At 38.7% G+C, this 24,194-nt stretch overlaps 1 protein-coding gene across 3 annotated transcripts in view; it reads right to left on the bottom strand.

Annotated features, from left to right (window-relative positions):
• The window catches only part of USP24 (ubiquitin specific peptidase 24), a 120,159-nt gene that overhangs the window by 25,731 nt on the left and 70,234 nt on the right, over positions 1 to 24,194 (bottom strand). For all 3 annotated transcript variants that reach the window (XM_074376402.1, XM_074376404.1, XM_074376403.1), the window contains 20 exons: positions 22,570 to 22,665; positions 22,222 to 22,450; positions 21,365 to 21,524; positions 20,378 to 20,533; positions 18,133 to 18,203; positions 17,280 to 17,440; positions 14,297 to 14,358; positions 11,969 to 12,160; positions 10,884 to 11,001; positions 8,518 to 8,662; positions 6,339 to 6,458; positions 5,571 to 5,696; positions 4,857 to 4,955; positions 3,882 to 3,964; positions 3,362 to 3,503; positions 3,014 to 3,133; positions 2,377 to 2,597; positions 1,885 to 2,009; positions 656 to 797; positions 38 to 188 (listed from right to left, as the gene is read on the bottom strand). In XM_074376402.1, the coding sequence (XP_074232503.1) occupies positions 38 to 188; positions 656 to 797; positions 1,885 to 2,009; positions 2,377 to 2,597; positions 3,014 to 3,133; positions 3,362 to 3,503; positions 3,882 to 3,964; positions 4,857 to 4,955; positions 5,571 to 5,696; positions 6,339 to 6,458; positions 8,518 to 8,662; positions 10,884 to 11,001; positions 11,969 to 12,160; positions 14,297 to 14,358; positions 17,280 to 17,440; positions 18,133 to 18,203; positions 20,378 to 20,533; positions 21,365 to 21,524; positions 22,222 to 22,450; positions 22,570 to 22,665 (2,719 nt within the window). The remainder of the gene's footprint in view (positions 1 to 37; positions 189 to 655; positions 798 to 1,884; positions 2,010 to 2,376; positions 2,598 to 3,013; positions 3,134 to 3,361; positions 3,504 to 3,881; positions 3,965 to 4,856; positions 4,956 to 5,570; positions 5,697 to 6,338; positions 6,459 to 8,517; positions 8,663 to 10,883; positions 11,002 to 11,968; positions 12,161 to 14,296; positions 14,359 to 17,279; positions 17,441 to 18,132; positions 18,204 to 20,377; positions 20,534 to 21,364; positions 21,525 to 22,221; positions 22,451 to 22,569; positions 22,666 to 24,194) is intronic.

Raw genomic sequence — 24,194 nt, 5'->3', positions numbered from 1 at the left:
CTGGATTTTCTCCTGGAATTTTTTATATAGTTCTTACCTGGTATATTCGAACAGGCATTTTCTCCACAAATAGTCCTTTCTTCTCGCCTTTTTTAACCAGCTTGGTTAGAATAGAGAGCCGGTCGTTGTTAGGTCTATGGGGCCGAGGAGATGACTGAGGTGAAATTTCTGGTGAAGATGGTGCTGACCTAAGAGACAGGATTGGAAAACTGTTTGTCTAGAATAAAGTGGCTATTGTTTTAGTAGTCACCACGACCAGATAAACTTGGTATCAGACTTAAAAATAAACTGTATACTTTTCTGATCCAACATATTAAAATGCAAACTCACAGACAACCGGACTTTAAAAAAACCTTTTGGACAGTGCCGGCATAGTACTATAGTTTGAACGTAAAGTATACTCAATAAATGAGATTTTAAGAAATCTCAATTCTAGAATGAAAAAATTTATATTTCTAAATACAAAATATCTTTCTGCCAAGGAAATAATGACCAGGTAGCAATAAGAAGAAAGAAAAGGGGTAGAGGGATTTACCTATTTTCTTTGCAGAATTTCTCTCTAGCTTAGCTAATTACCTTTAAATCCCCAAATCTCTAAAGATCACAGTATCACCTACTGAAATCACATGGCAAATTCCACAGAGGAGAAACTCACAGAGAGAGATCCTCAGCCTCCTGCCGAACCACGCTGACTCGACTTTTCTTTGGTAACACTGGGGAGTTCTGATCAGATACCCTTTGGTAGAAGAGCATATAGGCATTCCAGTATCTTCGGCGTACATCAGTATAAGGGTTTGCTTCATAACGAGACATTAAGAAAGAAGTCTTTGTAAATAAAAAAGTTGTTTTTGTCTTGACAATCTATAACAAAGGACCCACAAATCCATCAAGTAACTACTAACTAAATTTGTTTTTTTCAGTAGTACTTCGATAAGTGCCAAGTGTAAGTAAAATGTCTGTCTTTTTAGAGCACTGCTTAAAATCACTCTGCAGGTGGTACAGAGGGGCAGGGAGTAAGGGAGTTGTATGGCAGTGGAGTAGGGAAAGAAGGTAAACATGCCTAAGCAAGTTGAAATTCAATCAAACGGCAAGAACTAACATTTAAAAGTAACTTCTATGGCACAGGATGGGATTATAATTGGCCTCACTTAACCATTTCTGCTTAGAACAGCCAAATCAGGGTAAATTTTGGCAACGATACTATGTTCAGTCATTAAAGGTTACTACCATTAGATGCATGACTACCATGGTATGTTACCAAAATCTAATATTGTGGATCTTAAGCAGGTGGCAATTTTTAAATGCCCCTAGAATATTTCAAAGTCAGGTTTCAAAAATGCTAAGATTGCTGCAAAATATTTTTTCTTCAAATAGCAAATTCTGATGGTATTTTGTGATGTACTTTTCCTTATACATTTTCTTCTAGGGGTGGGGGTGGGGGGTTGTAGAAAGATTCCTTTGCAACACTGCATAACATAATGATTTTAGAAACACAGGTGCTATAAATGTCTTTTCTATTAATCATTCCTCTATATAAGTGAAAATGAAATTTGAAAATTTTAGTGGACAACTACTTATTCTGAAACTATTTTTAATGTTGAAATTCTTTCACTATTTGTTCTTTGATATTTATTTCTTCCACTTAATTTATCCCCTCACTCCAAGGCTGCTGTAAGGAATTATTTAAAAATATGTTTGTAAGCAGCTTGAGCCTTCTCACTCTGGCTAACAAGGAGTTCATGGATCTATACAGCTAGAGTGATAGTATGTAAGAAGAATAAAATCTATTCTACTTTTATGTAAAGAATACTGCTTCCAACTTGATAGAAAACTGTAAATTAAAAAAATAAAACAAATGGAAAATGTCCATTTGTAAATACTTACTTTGATCATAAACTTTTGGTCTATATTCTCCTCCAAAGCATTCGTACTCCAGGGTCTCATCATTTAGGTCAAATTCTTCTATAACTGTGTCATTAAATTTATACCATTTTCCTTTTCCACATCCCCTAGAGCACAGATTTAACAAAGAAACAAACAAAAACATTATAAGGTTAAAAAACAAACATCTCCATCCCTAGCACTTATCTCTATGTACTGTCTGCAAACATAGCAAGTGATTATCATTTGAAATACCTAAGAGAAATATAGTCATAGTTACTTCAATTTCTTAAACAACTTTTCAAACTGAAGAGGGAGAACAGTTGTAACAAGTTTTAAAAATCCAGTATGAAATAAGATCAAAGAAGCAAAAGCTTCTCTGCACCGTGATGATAAGTGTGGATGACAAAGCAGGGCAGGCACGGGGGTGGTGGTGGGGTGGCTGGAGAGACTGCTGGAAACGGGGAGTGAGGGAGTGGTTGGAGAACGCCTTACCGCCTGTCCTTGATGAAGGAGTAGTAGTGGCCGGCATGTGCCTGCCCACTGTGTACAATGACACCCACAAGTTCATAATTTTCTGTGAGGGCAACTTTTTTCCGAGGAGATCCTCCACCTCCCTGATCCATACTTCGCCCATTTTCACCAACTTCAGAAGATGAATCTTGGCGAGCCATTCCTGAAACTGTGTAAGGCTCCATGTTTAGCATCCAGGGAAACTATTTAAAAGGAAAAAGAGCACATTAATATTGATTAGTAACATATAACAATAAAGTCAGTACAAAGAAGAGGGGTGTGTTTTCCTAATTTCAGCTAGGACTACCCTCCAATTCAAGCACACAATCTCTGAACGGCTCACAAGTCTGGGCAAGTGTAAGCAGTCTCTCGTTTCAGCATTAAGGAAAGCATTTCACTTCATGGCTGTCACGAGGATGCCTTCTAGAAATGAGGGTTACTGGTTAGGGATCTGCCTGTACCACTAGCAGGAGCTGCTTAAGACAGGGGCTGTGTACTTCTCAGAATGCTAAGACCATAGCCTTACACATTTTAGGTGAAATTTGAAAATATAAAAAGGAAACAATAAAGGGAGAGAAGTGATAATAATTATTTAAAAATCAGGAAAAAAAAAAGTTACCCTTATCTGTTCATCATATTTAATGGAGCGTCCACTCTCCCAGTCAAATCCAAATCTCATCAGGTGAATGACCAAGACACTAGGTAATGACTTAATACAGGTCCTTTTCACTGTTATTCTCTAAAGAAGAGCAAAACCCAGTTATCTCCATGGAGAAAATAAAAAACATCAAAGTAATTAATACAAAGGTCACAGATTTCTATAGGGCTTTCCCATCTATGTGGACACAAGTCACGGCACAATCCAATGGAAGTAACAATAAGATCTTAATACTGATCTCACATAAAACAAAGACAAAGCACATGAATAAGAAATTAACTTGTTTTTTAAAAAGAGCAAATGTAATACCTTTTCTTTACACTTTTCACAGTAATATGCATTACTTCCCTCTAGAACTTCTCCTCTAACAAACTGGTCCAAAGAAATTTCCAAACTCTGACAGGAAGTAACTCCAAGGTTGAGAGCCATAAAAGCTTCCTCACGTTCGTATCTGATCGGGAAATAACAGAAAAACCATGATCAGCAATGGAATTTAAAAATCTTGACGTTATCACAATACCCGAAATTGAATACAGAACTACATTCATAATCAACGTAATTAACACATACCTCCCCTCATCCTTTTAAAAGTATACTACCAAATAAAAAATCCCATTTTTTTTTACCATTTAGAATTGTCTAAAATTACAAATTTCAACAAAGGAATTTTAGAAATAGAAACCAAAGAAATTTAATTCAATAAACATTTATAGATCCATTGAGAGAATATCTACACGCCTTTCAACAAATAAAAAATTTACAACGTACTAGAAGAAACACTTAAAAATGATGCTGATTATTTTTTGATGTTAGTATTATCTTCACTAACCTGTGAGGACAGTCTTTACAGATCTTCTGGTCAGAATAGATGCCCTGAAAAGTATTCTTAAAAATTTGGTCTCTCCCCATTTTCTGTTGAAATAAAAAGTTAAAATTTTAGTTGATGCCTCTAGAACTTTCAGGTTGTATATACAGAATTTCATTTTGATCTACGCTAAAGCACAGATTTTAACTTAACCAACAAAATAAAATGAGTTACCTTGGTTGTTTAGGCTGGAAACTAATGAAAGAACTATAATCCATTTGACCCACTGTCAGGGTAACGCACATAATCAGAAAAGGAAGAGGAGAGCCACCAGCTACAGCAGATGACAAGGACAGCATGCCCGTGATGACTCTGACTCCTTCTCCCCAGGCCACGATTACCAAGCTAGTATTAACTCTCCACAATCTCTTCTCTCTTCTTATATATGCTATAAATATATGTTATTTAAAAAAAAAGAAATGGATAACTTGTGCCTACTGATGAGAGCAGAGGCAAACACTGGCAGTGATGGGAGGCTGTCCGTATCTTAGAAGGCGATACCATTTAGGAAGTTTGTCACATGTTTTACTGGGTAGAGGTAGGAAGCGTTGGGTTAGATAACCACAAAAAACTTTTTAATCTGGTCCTTTTCTTCCCTTTGACAAAACAAGACTGCTCTGCGTGGGGCCATCAGTTCACCTTGACAGCAGTCCTCCTCTGAGGCCAGGTTACTTCAATGCAGACACAGAGCATATAGTTACACACGGTTATTATTACATACTTTATCAAGTGTCAGATTAATTAAGAAGAAAATAAATCTATAATCTATAGTGTTCTGTGTATGTTTGATATTCAAACCCAGAAGAAATGCATTATAGTTGTGGTATTCAAGATGATCACTTTCTGATTTGTCAGTTTCATAGTAATCCCAAATCCTGAACCACTGTTCTCATGCTACAGACTCTGAGGGAGTTAGAGGGAAAATGAAACTTTTTCTACCTTGAGATACTCATCCATCTGATCGATGAGACTAGTGAAGAATTCATATGCATCCTGCTGTTCTCTTACATAAAGTTCTTTGTTCCACATCTTGAAAATCTATGTAACAAGAGTTAAATACGTTGTTAAAGGGAAAGTAGCAATTTCTGAATATAGTAGAAAAGGAATGTGAAAGAGCCCTTAAATGTGACTAAAAATCAGGTTCACTATTAGGATATAAAAGTTCTTATACTGACGTGAGATTAGCTTGTATTTAGCAGCCTATGCTTTTCCCTGGTCCCTTTATAGTTAAGTCTATGAAACCATACCGGCTGAGATCTAAGGCCACCCAGAGAGTTTCTCTTAGAAGCCAACCAATCTATATGGGAAAATATAAGGCGAAGCATAGTAAAGCCGTGTTAAAACAGAATGTTCTTTGTTAGAGGCATTAGTGAAATTGGCATAGGTTCAGAGGAATAATTTGAACAAATACTTCAAACAGCTAAATAAGAAACATGAGAAATAGTCAAAACAATTAAGATCAGCAAATCCCTAGCTGACTATTCTCAACATTCTGATCACTTGAATCAAGCACCAATGTCAAAAAGAACTGTATAGACAACTGGATTAATCTAGAGTTAAAAACAAGACCGTTATCACTAGAGAAAGAATGTGGCCACACTCCACTCCATGTACATAACATCTTTTTATCTAAAGAGTTACTGGTTGAAATACCTTCCAAAAGTTCTCAGGTACATAGTACTGCAACTTGCTTTCCATCAAGTGCCCAAAAAGAGACTGTACTTGGTAGAATACACTGTCGTCTGGATTGTCCGTGTCATCATCCACTGAAAGCAATGACTAAAAAGAAATGAACTGTGTTAAGTCAGAAATATTCAACCGTTTTACAGGAAACTTGACTTAACATACGTGTGAGCACCCATTATTGCTCTTTGAGAATGGTATGTGTGTTTGGATGCATCTATAACTCTGCACATGCTTAGCTTCAACACTTTCTAGCTGGTATAATCATGAATAAATCATCTCTTTGAGCTTCTGTCTGATTACGAATAACTGGAACTAGATCCTGGAACTACCAGGATCTCTACAAGAAATAAGTGCAACATGATAACACACAGAACAGTCTCAAAACTATTTACTGCTGAATCACAAGTTACTAGTATAGTGCTGATGATAAGTCTAAATATATCTAGAACACCAAAAATGTTAGTGATTTTATATCAGAACTTGAGAATATTTAGTTCAAAAATCACATTAAGTCAAATACAATGTCAAACAGGCAGCATATTACCCTAGCAGACTTATAAAATATGTGACTATGAACAATATATTATCTATAAGATTTATGAAGCTGCTAGAGAATCTCCAATTTTGCTTAGTTTTGGTAAGCCCCAAATTGCAATATATGAATATGGAACAGTTCTCAGGCAATGTACACATACACCATTTATGATACTAAACAGGAAAGAGGAAGGAAATCACCTCAGGGAGACCTGGCTGCATATACAGCTGCTGGAAGACTGCATTCATGTAACATGTAGCACCACCGTTCCTCAGCCCCACAAACCCTGAGCTGGACCTGCTATCCACTGGGGGAAGGTACTAGGAAAGAGATGAGTAGAAACAGTAAAGGAGAGAGCATTAGCATCTGCCACCAACACATGTCCTCACAGCTATACGAGACGCCCAAAGGAAAAAGATACAGATTTATCCATCCTGCGTGTTTATGAGTCTGCAAATGCAATGCAATTCTAGAACTGCTCTCTCAATGTTTCCTTCCAGTTCCTAAAGTACCTCGCATATGGGGCATGTGTCTTTGTACATCCACTATGTAGTCACGCGTTCAGTCACTTAATTATCATTCAACAAATGTTCCTGAAGAGCCTACTATGAGCCAGGCATTGTGCCAGGGATATGAGAGACAGCAGGAATGTATCTGGTCCCTGACCTCTAGGAGCTTACATTGTAGGAAGGTAGGTAGGTAGCCATTAATCAACTAAAAGTACTGATATGTATGTACAAACTGTGGAAGTTCCCTGAAAAGGAGGAACAGAGTTCTGTGAATAGAGTTTACTATCCTAACCAGTCTGGATGGTCAAGAAAGGTGCATATTCCTTTCCTTTCTTTTCGAGAAGGTAACATTCTTCTATTGAGCTTTCTAATAAGCATGCAATTAAATAGGTAAATACCCTAGCATGTCACTTAAGGATGGTTTGTAATAATGCAGATTCCAGTACAGCGTTTTTCTAGGTAGAAATAATCTAGAAAAGGCATCTTGGATAAAGTTTAATATGGCACTTCTCCAAGTAGAAAAGGATATTGTAATGACACACTGAACTGCTATCACAGTAGAACCTTGGTTCTAATGCTATGACCAGAATCATGTTATCCGCATATATCAAGTACTTGCATCCATGCAATAACTAATCAACTGACAAAATCCTGCAGGTCTTCTGGACTGAAAAGAACTGCTAAATATCACAGACTTTTTGTTAACATTCAACATACACTTAGAGTAGGGTGATTTCTAAGACATAATTAACACTGTAATTTACTTGTAGTCCAAATTGCAAAGTAAAAACTTATAAAGTAAAAAAAACTGGTTCATAACAGTGCTAAAAATATATTTATATATGACAAATATTTTCTTCATTATGCTGACATAATCCCTGACTTATTAAAATTGTAAAATTGTCATTTAAAATCTGATTATTAAATAAATGCATGTAAAACTAAAGCATAGCATAAAACAAGCATTATAAACTAAACAGTTCATACCAAAATAGTTTCCAATTTACACACTCGAATTTCACTTTGCAAGTGCCATTTCCTCTGTCTGGAACACTTGTTCTCATTCTTTTCCCATCTAATTTGTATGTTCCATAGTACTCAGCTCAGGTATCCGAAGGGATGACAGCCTATCTATGATGTTCATGGAGAATGCTTTCAAAGTGTCCTCTCACTCCTGGTCCACAGGTCCAGGGTACCTGCAGCTCACTTCCTTCTTGCAGATCCCGACACATACGAAGCTGTTCCACGGCTACTTATGGCTGGAATGACCTTCCTACCTTGCTTCAATTGGCTCACTATCCTTTTGGGCTCTATATTAAACTTCATCATTTCTAAGAAGCCTTCTAAAACACCACCAACATGTGTCGAAGTGCCTCTCTATTAATAGAGCATTCAGGACATACCTCTATCTAAGGGCTGGGATTATATTTTCACTTTTGAGTTCCAAAAGCTAACAACACCCCTTAGCACATAGTAAACTCAATAAATCTTAGTTGAATTTAACTGAACACAAACTGTACTGTGACAGAACCAGGATCTGTTTTACTTTGTAACTCTAATGCCTGGCACTGTGCCAAGCGAAGAATTTCTCAAAAAATAGGTTGAAATGTTACTTTTTACTGAGAGTAATTATCAACTGACTTGAAAATGTCTCATCTTTTTTAATTAAAAGGGTATCAGTTAGTAATATATTACAGTGTATTAGTGTAATACACTACAGATGATAGCTGACTTGAATATGTGAACATGACAAGCAAAAGAATAACACTGATTTTCTTTGTGATTAGGATAATGTAAACATAATTTTCAAATAATGCGTTTAAGAGATCATTCTAAAAAAAATAAGTGCATCCAGATCTAGAGAACTTACATCAAACTCCTTGGTAAGAGCAGGATCAGGTTGATGATGCATAGAAAGTAGTTCTTTTGTAATAATTTGAAGATTTGAAGGTGAGCTATCAGCCAGCATTACAAGGACTTCATAGGCTGCCAATCGGCTATTCACTGTACTACATCTAAAAACGAAAGACACAGTCAATTTCAACAGTGAATAATTTACTTAAGTTGCTCATTAAACTAAATCAGCATTTGAAATGAAAGTAAAGAGCTGCAATTCCTGAAACAGGGTTAAGTTAGGTCTGCTGGCAGAACCCAGTAATCTAGTGGGAAGTGCTTTCTTAACAAGGGAAGAGACCATGAATACTAGGGGGATGATTATGGTTTAGAGCTAAACATCTTCTTGGCCTGATGATAAAGTAGCAAATTTTTAAATTACAACTTCAGAATATTCTTATCTAAGTGATGGATCAGCAAGAATAAAGCATAAAGAGCCTGAAAACTTTACCAAAATCACAACATGGAAATAACTATCTTTCAATTAAAGTAGGTAGGAAGAAAGGTTTTGTAGATATCACCCTGAAATTCATCTACACAGCAAATATCTACATGGCAGAAAGCTACACAAACCAGAATAGATGCCCAAAAACACTTTATATGCATCTGCAGATAAAGAATTCTTCAAGGATAGTAATCAACTTTCTACTTTGCTGGAAAAATGGAGACAGAAATACATAGTTTTTTGTCACGTCAATTTTTAGAAAATGACAATGACAGATAACCAGCAAGCATTCTGCAGGAAACCAAAGGCTTCTTGATGGCTCACCTTTAGTAGAAATCATTTTGGGGAAGGACAGTAATTTCTCACTGTCACTTAAGCCATCCTTGCATTTCTTAGGACATCACAGGTTAGGAAGGATACACAGAAAAGAGGACATCCAACCTCTGAGAGACACTTATGGAGTGGAGTGTAGGGTATGTGTTCAAGAGGGGGCTGAGGGGCTTGGAGATCAGCCCCGCGTCAGGCACTGAGGACAAGGGCTGTGTGGAGCTGGCACTGTCCTTTGCTTCTTACCTGTGTTTCTGGGTTGCAAAGGACAGGTAAAGAATGAACAGAAGTTACCATATATACAGGTAAGAAGTCCTTTTGTTGGTGTCAGATGAGAATAGCATTACTTGTGAAAAGAGTTTCTGTGTACTTTAAATCTCTTTCTGGCTTTAGGGTTTTGGTGGGAAAAGGCTGTGAGTCACTGTGATAAACGAACATCATTCAGTGCACTGGGGAGGGATGAAACAAGTGTTTCCTTTTCTAGTCAAGGCACTGTATGTGATTAAAAAATACAACTACCTGTTGGTGGAGGTACTAATTTTAATAAATACAACTGGAAGGATTCGTGAAAAATAATTTCAGTAAAACTGCTGAAGATTTATTTTCTCTGTTCACTGAAAACTGAAACACTCATGTATTTCTATTGCTCTAATAAAGGAGCCCCCACGGAGCTAGCACTCAGTCTTCCAGAACAAGACTAGGACAGGGGAGGGGATGGAAGTCACAGTTTGAAGGAGACCCAAAGAGTTTTGACGAAGGTTGTTTATTACCTAAAACAGATCTTGCTAATAGCGAATCTCTAGATAGAGAAATATTCATACATAAGATAGCTCTAAGAGTCCATTAATATAATGCTTATTATTATGCCTTGCCCATTTCAATAACCACTGAAACTGTACGGGAATTTTTTTTCTCTGGTTAAATACCAAACCCTCAGTTTCTTTAGGATTACTCAATTAACTGGTTTTCAGGAGAAAAGAACAAAGTAAATTAGATTCAGAGTAAATAAGACGGCAGCTTGTAGCTGCCTCCTCCTATCTCAAAGAGTATAAACATCACCCACGTAGGGTCAACATTACAAAAGGATCTTTCAAATTTCTACCCATAAAAACTGATATAAAATTTGATTCTAAAATTATCACCGTAATAAGTCACTAGCAGTTGTAATTATCAGGACACAGTCAATACTCAGCAAATCACAAGGTTCATGTACTAACGCACCTATGCTCTTCTCCCAGCAGAAACCCTTAAGACTCAAGCCTACTTTCTGTTACTTTGGAAGGAATTCTTACAACCTCAGCTTCTCCTGGAATTCATTACTGACCAAGTTAACCACATTATTACTTACTCTTCCATCTGGATGATAATAATGGTACCAGCAAACCTGTGCTATGTGCCAGGCAGGCTTTATCCTAAGCCCCCTCACATGCATTCTTTATATGGCAGATAATATCTTACAAGCTACACACACTCACAAGATGGAAGACAAACTCCAAGTTAAGAAAATCTTTCTGGACTAAAGTTTCGAATTAGAATTTTTACCAAAACTGAACACAACGCATTTTCCATACTTTGGATGAAAGTCCTGTTGACTGATGGCGGCACTGCCAGCTGGAGAATGACTATTTAAAATAATTCTAGAAGCTCGGAAAAGGAAGTCATCTAACAATGGTTTAATGAGTGATGAACCTGAAATAGAGCATAACATTCATGTTGAGGATGAACATATATTTTAATTCAAAGATTCTGTCTTGCACTTTCCTATCAGAGCATCTAAGGCCATCCCACGGCAGGGCATTCAATTCAATTTGATGTCTCAATGTTCATTTTTTGAACACTTACAATATGTGGCAAAGCTCTGTGGGGCAGAGGGGTGGGGATGGGTGGGAGAGTTGGGGGACAGGATTCAAAGATAGACAAGTGAAGGTTCCTCCCCTACGAGCTTACAATAGAGTGAAAGAAGTTAAGCTTTCACTTAAGAAACACTAATGCCGGTAACATCACAAGGCAGATGGTTTGAGTGAATAATTAACTTTTACTCTGGGCACAGGGGAGTCCACATAAAAGTTTTTTTAAAACTTTAAAAATCTTTAGCTAAAAATGACGTGCCCATCTCACCCTGGTTTAGAATCACTCTTTTCTATGTATCCCCAGTAGCCAAGAAGATTTTTATACAGCTTGGTTTGTGCAATAAAAGTGGTAACTAACGTTTTGATCTGTTTTCTGAATATAACTTGTAATACTGAATACGCTTTTATAAATTACATGTGTACCCCACCATCCAGGGGTGTTGGTTGGGGGCTGCTTCTCGAGACAAGAATTATCTTTAAAAGAGGTAAGACATATAACGGATTATATTTTATAAAGTATGTAACAGCAAAAAGACAAAAACCTACTTTGATTTATAATTTTTAGTTGGTATTAAAAAGTTACGTGATCCAACTATTTCGAACACTTTAAAATTCTCTATAGGGTTTAATGACAGATAAAATTCACCTTAAATTTGTTAGCCACTAAAATTCCAATCTCTTATTGCCTGAAGGGTCAATTTTCTATGGAACACTTAGCATCTATCTTATTTTCCCAATTACATGTAACGCTACAGCAGTAACTGAGAACTGAGGTATTCTGTCACATAAGATGAAGTAATAATTACCAAGCATTTCCTTTTCTGCCCCACAGAGTGAAAGAAGGGTCTTAATGAGCCGTAAGTGTCCTGCCAATAAAATGTTGTCGGCTTCACTGGTCTCACATTCAGCTGTGCGATTAGGTTCAAAGTTATCCAGCCAAGTAATCTCATCTTCGAGCATGGTGGCTGGGCTGATTCTTAACTGCTCCATTTCTGAAGCTAAGAAGGAAAAACAAACATAAACATTTTGAAGAAAGAAGGATTTCTTTCCTTGGAGTTAAAATCCTGAATTCAAGTCAGCAAAGACAAGTCTCCATCTTTCACTTCACAGATTAAAAAACCTGTCATGGGTGAATGGAGGCGCCCACAGGACTCTGAAGGCTCCCGCAGACCCATGCCCCCCCTCCTGAGCTCTCTCAGTCGTACAGCAAACGTTAGGAGCGTCTCCTCTGTGTGCCACGGTGCTAGGTCCTGGGGATGTAAGATGGAGGGGACAATCCTTGTTCTGGAGAAGCTCCTGTTTGCTGGGTCATAGCAGACATGCCAGGGAACAAATCCTTCTAGAGAAGGAACGGACTGAGGGGTGAGCGGAGAGCCGATGCTTCTACAGTGTCACCTCTGCCAAGGGAGGGGAGCTCTGCAAAGGAGAGGGGGCCACAGCACAGTGGCAGAGTCCGAGTTTCCAGACAGTGAGCCAGACTCTGGAGAGCCACTCTGTTCTTTCGTATTACGTATTTCATTTTCCCCTCCAAACAAGGATTTAAAACATGATTCCAAGTTGGAAGTTAGGATTAGGGAGGAGAGCAGAGAGATTGTGCTCTCTTTCCACTGCACTACAGCCACAGGCAAGCAGGGCCCCAGGTGGGGACGGGAGAAGGGATCTTCAGGGTTTCCTTATTAACAACATGAGGCTAACACCTACACTGCAGAGTGCTGTGTATAAAGTGGCTAGGTCTGGCACTGGCATACAGAAAATACTCCAAAAATGGCAAATATTGCTTGTTTCAAGACATATTCCCACCCTGCCCTCGACATCCCAATAAGGGATCCTGAATCTCATAGGTGACTCAGCGACACAGCAAGGCTACACTAACACCGTGTTCCTGCATTCTGAGGTTGTATGTACAGCCAGCTCATGAGACCAGTTCTCAAGAAGCGAAGCAGAATACCTTCGCCACATCCAAGCCAGAGAGCAAACCTTCACTGGCTGCTTACACTGAAAGCCTGGTTGAAAACCGTGGTACTAGGCTAAGATTGTGAGATGGACATGCAGCTCACCCCCTTCCTAGATAGTACAGGTCTTACCCCTGAATCAAGATGTATACTCTTATTACATCAACTCAGGCGCCAACGAAACCAATTTCACGGCACTGCTCAGAGAACCATGTCCTCGATTCTCGAGAGACTTAGGAAATCCATAGAGGCACCTGCCTTAGAGATGTTGCTGCGGTTTCTTAGTCACTCTGTCTTTACATGTCCATTGCATGAAGACCTTTGTATGAAGTTTCCTTTTGGTTTAAGTGCTGGGAAAAAGATTTGTTTCTTTTGAGAAACAATTCTGTTTCTTCTTCTAGGGTACTGAGGACAACCAAACAAATGCTGTTTCCTGTTTACCTCTGTCCTCCAGGAAACTCACAACCCAATTCTGACGTGTGGGACTGGACAGCTGGCACAATTGTTTTTTTACCTCTTGGCCTTGACGTTCTTTTCGAATTAATGTTTTTGTCAATCCTGACTTTTACTTTATTTATCCCCTGTAAGCTGAAGCAAATCTTTCCCATGATCTTTGCATAAAGGGTGAGGTATAAACTAACAAACTCTTCATTTGAACAACTAAAATTTACACAGAGCATTCCAATTTACATTTGTATTATATAAGAATAAGTGCAGATGACTAAAATCTTAAAACACTCTAACGAAAGAATTTCTAACAACGATACTGCAATCACCTAACGTTAAACAATTAACTGAATTCTATCATTTACTTCTATTACTATCAACGTAGCTCAACAGATTCCATCTCCTTCAAACCTTTAAAATTGTCAGAATTGGCTGTAATGGAGAGAAAGATTCTTCCTAATAGTTCTGTATCAGTGTAATTAAAATACTAGCCTTTGACAATTTTTAAAATCAACAAATCTTTTCAACATATTAATGGTTGGGTATGTAATAGGAGAAGCAATAACTGATACATGGGTTTACATGCTATTTTCAAGAAAATAAAATTCGACTTCAAACAATAATTATAATGTTATTTATACTTGAGATATATTAAGTCAGATTTAGAAATGTCTGTCTTTTCTAGTCCTTCCTAACCCCTCCACCCACATAAATCAAAATTAGACATTTACTTACTTGTCAGATCATCTAATAATTGGCACCTCAGATCAAAATACTCCATACACTGAGATAATAATCTAAAAAACAGATTTCAATGATTAAAAAGAGGCTGATTTTAAAATAAAAAAACATTTTCTTTGTAAGAGTAAGTTCATAAAACAATTGAACAAGAGAATTTTCCTAAGCATAAAATAACTACTTCTACATTAATTCAACTTCAACATTTTAGCAAGACGTACACTAGTGATTTTATTTATACAGATACAGTATAGGAATAACAGTGTAAAGAGAAGAAACTTACTAATCTGTCACATTTTGTAATGATGCACACAGACTGCATACATAATGCATCAATTACATTCATTTGTTCCAATAGCAACTGATACATATTAAGTACCTACTATATGCTTAGAATTGTTTTAAGGGAGTAGTGAACAAAGAACAAAGGAGACAGACAACAGACAAAAAATACATACACATGGCAACTGGTGGTAGGCGCTAAGCAGCAAAATAAAGTGGACACGACAAGAAAGGGAAAGGTAAATTCTTTTATCCTGGACAATCAATGAAGCTTTCTCTGCAATTATGGTAGTGGGAGTGCAGGTTTTAAAGTCAGAGGACCTTGCTTTTAATCTCGGCTCCACTACTTATAGCTGGGTGTCCAGGGACAATTTATTTCAGTTCTCTCAGTTTTCTGATTTCTAAAATGCTTATTAGAGTACTAGGAATAAATATGTACACATAAACACAAACATACATAAAGGGTCTGGAATGCACTAATGATGAGAACAGACAATGAGTGAAGAATTATGATTATTTAAAAAGTGGGTATTATTATTTGCCAAACTCATTTGGCCATTTTGAGGATTAAACATAAATATATGCAAAGAATTTAGCCTGCTGTGTGGCACATAATCAGCCCATGGTAACTGCTATTATCATCATTACTATTACTATTAAGGGAAAATATGTACCAAACTTGGGCATTAAAAAATTGTGAAATGCAACTTTCAAATTATAAAAATGTGTAATTAAGATTCAATTTTATGTAAAATTGCATGTTTTACATTCAAGAGTCTCTGAGAGTGTATGTTTAAAAACTCAACTAATGTTTTCTATTTCTTTTGCAAAGTTTAGAGAAACTCAGTAACAAATCAAACTCTTAGAATTTAGTTATGTTAAACAATCTGACTCTTACAAGTAAAAGCACAATAGCTTACTACTTAAAAATGGCTTACACATTTCAACTAAAGAATCATTGATCTTACTAGTTACTAAAAGGATTAACTGATTTTAGGGAACTTTTAACTAGGAAAAATTAGAATTCTAAAGTAAAAAAACGTACAAAGGCAAAAAAAGAAGTTTCTATGTCTTTTAATCCGAATGTCTTTATCACGGAAAGACCATTCTCTGAGATTTGGCTTTATACCATTGAAGATTTACTTTCATTAGCAGAAATACACAGCTAATGTCTCATTTAGGTTAGATCTTGATGGCCAACTGTAACATGACTGTAAAATTCAGTTAAATTTTTAAGTTTTATACGTCACTCACAATGACCTTATTTCAGAAACCAAAATCTTGACGTCTCCATTTATAAATTTAGAAGGTTAAAAGAGGTTAAATGGTTCAAAATAATACTTAAGTTGAGACTTAGATATGGAGGTCAGGAATCTCCATATATGAAAGAGGACTTAAATAAATGTCAAGATAGCTCATGTTTACAGACTAGAAGACTAAATCTTGTTAAGATGCAAATAATAGGCAGTGATCTACAGACTCAATGCAAACCCTATTAAAATACCAGTGATGTTTTTCACAGAAATAGAAAAACTTATTCTGAAATTGATACAGAATCTCAAAGGGACCCTCTGGTAGCCAAAAAGATTCTGAGAAAGAACAAAACTGGAGGACTCACACATCCCAATTTCAAACTTACTACAATGCTACGTAGAACTAGAATACAGATCAATGGAATAGAAATAAACATATATATGCATGCATCTATGTATGAGTGTGTGTGTGTGTGTGTATGTATATGTATCTATAAAATATTTATACTTTCAAATGACTTTCAACACGAATGTCAAAACCATTCAATGGGGAAAGAACAGTCTTCAAAAAAGTGTGCCAAGACAACTGTATATCTACGTGGAAAAGAATATAGTTGGACCAAGTTTGCATGCTTGTATCTTAGGGGTTTGGAGTAGCTCTAACATTTCTTCCCTCTATGGGCTCTAATTTATAAAGCATATACACAAGGAAAGTAGATAGTGATTTCACAAATCTCTGTGGCACCTTCTAAGTCCCAGATCAGGGGCTCTCTGGTAAGGCCGAGTTGGAGAAAGTGGCTGAAACTTGAAGTCAAACTTGGTATCTCCTACCTCCCATCCTGGGCCCTACACTAGGGCACCCTTTCACGCAGTTTAGCCTAGCCCAAGGAGATTAGATGGGGCAGGCAGATGGATTTACTCAAGTCATCTCTGAGCCTGGACCACAAGACTTCTTCTATGTCAGGCATGTATAAAACCAAGATAGCAAAAACAACAACAAAAACGAACAAACAAACAAAAAACCCACCAAGAAAGTAGATTAGAAGGATACCTCACTACCTCAAGACATGGAGTTATAAAGTAAGCTGAGCTAAGAAACTGCTGTATAAGTGGACATGAGCAGTGTGATCTTTAATCAGTGATCTGGCTCGAATAATGCAGCCTCCCCACAACTAGGTGAGCCTTCTCTCTTTTTGGGATAGGTGGACCAGGTTGGGTGGAGGTCCGAGTTGGGGTGGTCGAAAGGAAGAAAACCTAGTATTGTTTGTTCCTTCTAATTTTTCTGTCCTGAATGAGGAAAAAACTGAAATGCCCTACTTCAGGGCACAAATGTGTCCTGTCCAAACTCTGTCATCTTAATCATGCACTGTGGACTTTGGGGGAGCAGTACACAAGTCATTCTTCTCTTTCTGTATGACGTGAACTTTGTCATCTGTATTACATACCTCTGATTGACTCCTCGCATGATACTAGTGGGGGACCAGAGGGGCAGCTGAGCCGTGAGAATCACACCCAGGAGAAACTGATTTGGCTTCTGTACATCTGGATGAGCTGAAGTATCTGTCTGACTAAGAGTATATAGCTGATCACAGGCAACACGGCGAATCTGGAATTACATTTTTAGTGGCAAAGGATGTACATCAACCAACACTTAGAAACTGCTTAAAAAATGATTTTCCTCCAAAGTCCACACTCTGAAGGATGCTATAAGGGTTTGAGCATTTCAATCATTAATGGTAAAGTTTACATGGAAAAAACTGGGTTAATTTAAAATAAGTGTGGTCTGGGAATTGATTTCCCAAATTATTCTACTATTGTATTCCACTCTAATCAATATGTTTATAATTTCATGTAAATGAAAATAAGGAAAAACTTCTTCAAGTGTCTCAAAGTTAATTTTCATGGTCACATAAGAAAATTAGAATTATAAAATCTAATGAAAGTTCATGGCTTGAATTTGGTCTTTCTTGATTTTGACAAACATGTTGATGCTTAATGCTAGCTGCTTTTGCCAGCTATGGATGTTGAATACTGGCTGTAACATTTTGTGTTGCTATAAACAACACAACTTAATCACAGCGCTAGTCTCAACTTTTGGTGGAATATGGAACAGAAAGGAGGGTGACAGTCCAAATGGTCACATTGCTTTCAGAGTGGTCTGCAGCCCCTTTGCACGACTCCCTGAGAGGACTAAATGCCATTCCTTCTGCACCTCTCATAATGTCACAGCTATCCAGAGAGCCCACGACAGGATAGGACCAAAGGGGTTTTTTATAAAGTAAGGTAAAAAATCCTTACCTCAGCACTTGGTGATCCAAGCAGAATATCAATGATAAAATCAGCAACACAGGGCAAGTTATAGAAAGATGCTACAGAAAAGAATAAGGATGATTGGGAGCAAGGGAGGAAACTAAGTTAGGAAGTGCATTTTCAAGATTTCAAAAATTCTGAATAATTTCTTAAGCTTAACTAGTAGAAATCATCTCCTCTTCCACATGGAATCAAATTCCATACCTTCCCCCACTGCCCCGTGTCTGAGTCCACCCCAGGAGAGACCAAGGTGCTCAAGAGCAGGGCTGTGCCACGGTCACCTGTGTACCCTCACGTTTTCACACACTGCCTTGTGCATACCAGTTACAGGATAAATATGTCCTGCCTTGATAAACGATCCATACTTGTGAACTATAAAACGCACCCTACAATAAACTTACAAATGATAGAAAGGCTTGAAGTTATCATTTTTTCACCTTGATTTTAAAATATCTCTAGAATTGTAAGGAGATTGAACTATGAGTATGGCTTATGCTCAAAAGCATTTCATAATGATTTATCCTCCTCATATATAAGCCTTTAAAAGTATGTTTGCTCAAAGTAAGCCATTTTGGATACTATTTTACTGTTCCATAAAGGTCTAATTTTTTTCTACATGTTTATCTTGGTCTTACACGATGAGTTTGGATGCTATACTAAATACACAATAATCACCAATTCTACGTAACAACCAGTCTGAATCAGTAACAACAGTGAACACGGCTCCTACGTGTTAGTACAATTTTTAAAAGTGGAGCTATTAAGACTTCATCTCTGAATAAGTATTTATTGAGGGCCTATTACACATCATGCGGTGTTCGGGTGCTAAAGATTCAGTAGGGAACACAATGGACAAAAAAGTCTCTGTTCTTACAGAACTTACCGTCTAGTTGGGGAGGGAAGAACGATGATAAATATGATAAGTAGACAAATTATACTCTATGCTGTAAAGTGACAAGTGATGCAGAAAAAATAAAGTAAGGAGTTTAGGTGATGCTGGGTGAGGAGAGGTTTGTGATCTCCTAAAAAGGCAGGGGATGAACATACCAGGAAGTGTGAACAGCCAGTGCAAGGGTCCTGAGGTTGGAATGTGCCTGCAGTGTTGGGGAACAGCCAGGAAGCCAGGGTGGCTGAAGCACAGTGAGGGAGGGGGAGAGGGGAGGAGGTGGAGGCACAGAGGTATCAAGGGGGTGAACAGTGTCAGGCCTTGAAGGCCTCAGGAAAGATCTGGCTTTCACTCAGTGTGACCTCAGAAGCCACTGCAAGGTTTTAAACAGGAGTGATACAATCTGACTTACATTTTAAAAGGTCTACTCTGCTTACTGTGTGGAGAATAAACTGCAAGGGTAGAAGCAGGGAGATTAGTTAGGGCACAACTGCTAAAATCCAAGTAAGAGATGAGGGGGGGTCAGAGAGTAGTAACAGCGAAGGTGGTCTAAGGGGTAGAATCTAGATATGGTTTGAAGAAGGATGTGCTGACAGATTAGAAGCAGGGTGTGGAAAAAGGATGACTCCAAGGTTTTTGGTTAGAGCAACTTAAAGAATGAAACTTGTTAAGTTGGAAAAACTCTTGGGAGGTATGGGCCAGACCAGTAATTCAGCTCCGGATGTGTTAAGTTTGGGATGCCTATCTGATAATCTAAGTGGAGATGTCAGGGGAGAGGCTCAGGCTGTAGGGCCAAATGTAGGTGTTACCAGCATACAGAGGGAATTTATGGCTGCGAAGGTGGATGAGATTACTGCGAGAACGAGTGTAGCCAAAGGAAAGACAGTGATGAGGGACTGAGCCCTAGGCTGTCTGACGTTAAAAGAATGATTAGCAATAGCCCCAGTTTGCCAAAGCCAACAATAAAGACAAAAGGGCAAATCTTAAGTTTCATAATTTTTAATACTAGAGTCATTATCAGTTTAGGAACTGATACACAGTTCTGATTGTATAGTTCATGACCTACACACTTGGGGTGCTTTAATTCCTCAACTAGATAGTAAGGTCCTGGAGAGCAGGCATACTGTCTTTATAACATGCATGGTAGAACCGTGTATACAGAAGGTGCTCAATAAATACTCGTTCAGGATTTAAGTACCTAGCATAGACCTCACTTACTCCACACACCAACTTTCCCCCCCTCTTCCATTTCTTTCCCTATGACCTCATCTATGATGGAATATAAATTATTCCCAACAGAAGCCTGACCCTTTCCTAGAAGAGACGAACAGCAAGTGTCCTGCATACCCAGTTGCTGGCTCCGAAGCTGCAGGCACGTAACAAGAAGGGACAGAGCCTCTCCAGCAATCAGCGAGTCTTTGGTGGACACGGACTGCTGTCGCACACAGATGCCAGCGTGCAGGGCTACTGGATCTCCTTCACTCCCGGAGCTGCAGTTGCTTCCTGGAAACAGGTGAGCAGAAGGTTACTGCAGATCCCACAGGACTCTCACGATATAATGATATCCTTTAATGTATTCCATGATCCACAAGTGAAAGTAAATATTTCAAGACACTCTGGTCTAAGAAACTAGAGAGACTTAATTACTTTATTTGACCCTCACTATTTTGTACTTAAAACACATCTGGAAGCTTTCAAAAATGTGTTTATGAGGCAAAATTAGTTTCAGGTGAAACAAGTTAGGAATAGTGCAATTTTGGAGGCATGTGGGAGTCTTCTTGGGATGTTAGAAATGTTCTTTATCTTGATCTAGATGGGTTATACGTATGTAAAAACCCTAAAAATCATGTACATTGAACACTTCTGTGCTTTACTACATGTGTATCACATAGCTTAAAAACTTTTTTTATTATTGAGGTGAATACACATACATAGATTGAGCAGGGAAACCAAATGAAGCTGAGACATAAAGCTATTTACAAAGGAAGGCCCAACAGAAAGTAACAGGCTGTACACCAAGAAAATGACCTCCAGGTACAAATTCTATGTGCATTATCACTGGCTTCATGACACTTTCACACTCAGCAAGCACAAACTCTGCTTCGTTTCCCTATTTACCCTGTATTTATGAACACTCTTTTTTCTTAAATGAAGTATGACACACATACAGTAACATGCACAAATCCTGAGTGTGTAGCTTGATGAATTTTCACTCAAGCTCAGCAAGAGAAAAGGTTTTCTCCTTCCTGTGACTCTGAACAACCTATGCCGGGGTGCTTCTTATAGGTACTTCTTGCCCAGTGTACTAATCACTTTATCCTTTTTAATCAGTACCTGAACTGCTGAGTCTGTTTCGAATTCCAGCAGGAAACAGAGAATTACTTTCTTTAATTGGCTGGCTACTCCCAACGAGGTCAAGCCGTCCTGCAGCTGCAGCCCACGACAGTCTCATGAAACAAGCCACCGTGGACGTGAAGTCACTGACTTCCATCGTCTAAGGAGGTATGGAAAGAGCGGTGAGGAAAGGCAGGACCCGAATGCACTCCGCTGACTCCTGCAGCCTCCTCCCGGGCCTCAGTTTTGTGAGGCTCGTTTCCCTCCAAGATCACCTGCGAGGACAGCCCTTTCTCGCTTCCGTGCTGCTCGAAGACCTTCACTAGCCCCCTGCTATCTATACTACAGAGACTCCACTCTCCGTGTGCTGGTCTGAATCACCCACCACCGATTCTGCTTTTACGGTTTCCCTCTCCCATACCCTGCATGTTGGCCCACGTGAACTAGCGTGTGACCGCCCCACAAGCTCCAATTTTGTCTAACTGCTCGCGCCCTCCCTCTTGCTTGAACAACTCTCCTCTCTCCAACTCTCCACACTTTTCTCTGCATTTTGAATCCCCATCTATTCCTGAAGGCCTAGCTCAAATGCCACCTCCTACATAAAATCACCCGTGACAGCCACAGGTGAAGGTAATCATTCCACTTCCTCTCAAGGAATGTTTTGTCTTTGTAGTTTTCTTGACATTTGCTATCTGAATTACAGTTATCTCTGCACTAGTGATCTCCTTCTTACTCACCGTACGTTCCTTGAAGGCAATATTCACATCAATAATTTTTACATCCACACAGGCCCTCCCCCCGACCAGTGCCTTCTAAACAGGAGGTACTTGCTTTTCTTGGATACACAAATCACTTACTTGTATTGCGACTCGTGCAGCAGGGATGATTTCCTCAACCCTAATAGAAGACCTGTCAGACACAGACAGCTGTCGGTAGGACGACTTTTCTGGGGTACCACATAAGGACATCTGCCTGCTTGTCTGCCGGCTGACATTTCGGAACGGGCGAGAAGAAAGTGCTTCTATGCCGTCTTTGGTGAGGTCTTCATCTAGCAATGTGGGCAGTGTTTGTCCAACAAGTAAAAATCTTAAAAGGAAATGAAAAGCTAAGCTTATTCAAGGTCATGTCATACTATTTAAAATGATGGGATGTGTAAGAAAAAGTCAAGGGCTGCCTTCTGAGACTAATGCAATATATTTACATACCTTGCAAGCTGTAGACAGATGGAATAAACGCCCTGCCTTGTTTCATAGTCTACTTCGGATGGGATGGAATCCCTCTGCATGACATTTACAACCAAACTTCAGAAAAAGAAAAGAAAAAAAAAAAAAGGCAAGATATTAGAGACTTCTGTTTCTTTCACAGGAAATTTTCTGTAATTAATTTAATCGCCTATCAACGTCATTGATCACCCTACTGAGTATCATCAATCCCTCTCCAGCCCCTCTTCCTTGTCTCATTTTTCTCTACAGGTCTTATCACCACCTGACATACACTTTTACTTCTTCATCTATTGCTTGTCTTTCCCGCCAAACTGTAAGCTTCATGAGGACACGGGTGTTTGTTTCATCTACTCACTGCTCTGCTCCCAGTGCTTAGAACAACGCCTGGCAGGTATACTAACTGACATTCAAAAAAAGCCAGAAGTAAAATGCCTGTATTAGCATGGCTCTGTAATTGGTAAGTAACCTGAAATGAGTTTTTACCTTCCAGTTCCATTTCTGTTTCCCATCCCCTTTATCTCCTCAAGGTTCCACCCAACTTCTCTTCCCCTGAAGGCCTCCAAATAGAAGTTCCTTTAACTATCCTCTGCTCAAACATCAAGTTGGTCTTCACTCTTCCCTCCCCCAGAGGAGACGGCATGCCTACGTCTTCCTAGAGTCACTCTCCTTCCAACTGCAGTAGAACTCAGCCCTAAGTAGAACTTAGGGGGTCATTCTTCCCCCTTTCTTGTCTTTATTTCTTTTTTTTTTTTCATTGGCCCCTTTTAGTCAGCTAACAAAGAGAAACAAGTCTTCTATAAGTTAAAATCAAAACAGAAAAGCAAACTCTCTCCTCAGTTATTATACTTTTCAAACTCTTGTCACTTCCCATTTCTCATTCATCATAAAGCAGAGATTTCTACTTACTGATTCAACTTCCCATCCTTAACTTGTCACTCAACCCTTGGCCAGCTGCTTATGCCCTCAGTCTTTACTTACATACACACCACTGCCTCCCCAAACCTCTAAAGCCTTTCTCCACTTCTCTCCAGCGCATCATGTCCAAACCATCACATGACTCACAGGGACCTCATGTGCTATTATATTCATTTCTCCTGACTTTCTCAGTTCCCTCCATCTCATTCCATCTTTATTTCCCATGTGGACTAAAGATTCATCATTCACTCACTCTTCTAAGCTAGAAATCACAGGGCCATTTTATAAATGAGTCATAAAGACTCGGCTATTTTACCTTATAAATACCCTTCTACCACTGTCCCAAATTTAGAACCTCTTATCTCTTCTCTGGAACACTATCATAGTTCTTAGTAGTTCTCCCTGCCTCCAGTCTCTCCCACATCTACTCACTGTCTCCACTGTAGCCAGAGTAACTGTTCTAGGTGACTTCTAGCTTAGAAACCTCCTGTTTTCCCACGGTCTACAAGGTAATGTTGAAATTCCTGAATGTGACCCTTCTCTACATACTTCTCTCCGTTACCCTTTGCCCTAGCCTCACCAGGCAACTGCAGTTCCCAAGACAGTCAGGGCATCTCTGTGCTTTCGCTCATCTCCAACCTCTTTTGGCTTAGAGAGCCCTTTTCCCTCTTAGTTACCTAGAGAATGGCGAC

The sequence above is a fragment of the Camelus bactrianus genome, chromosome 13 (genome assembly GCF_048773025.1).
Source record: "Camelus bactrianus isolate YW-2024 breed Bactrian camel chromosome 13, ASM4877302v1, whole genome shotgun sequence".
NCBI lineage: Eukaryota > Metazoa > Chordata > Mammalia > Artiodactyla > Camelidae > Camelus > Camelus bactrianus.
Note: the sequence above shows the minus strand (reverse complement) of the source record. Positions and strands in the feature narration are given on the sequence as shown.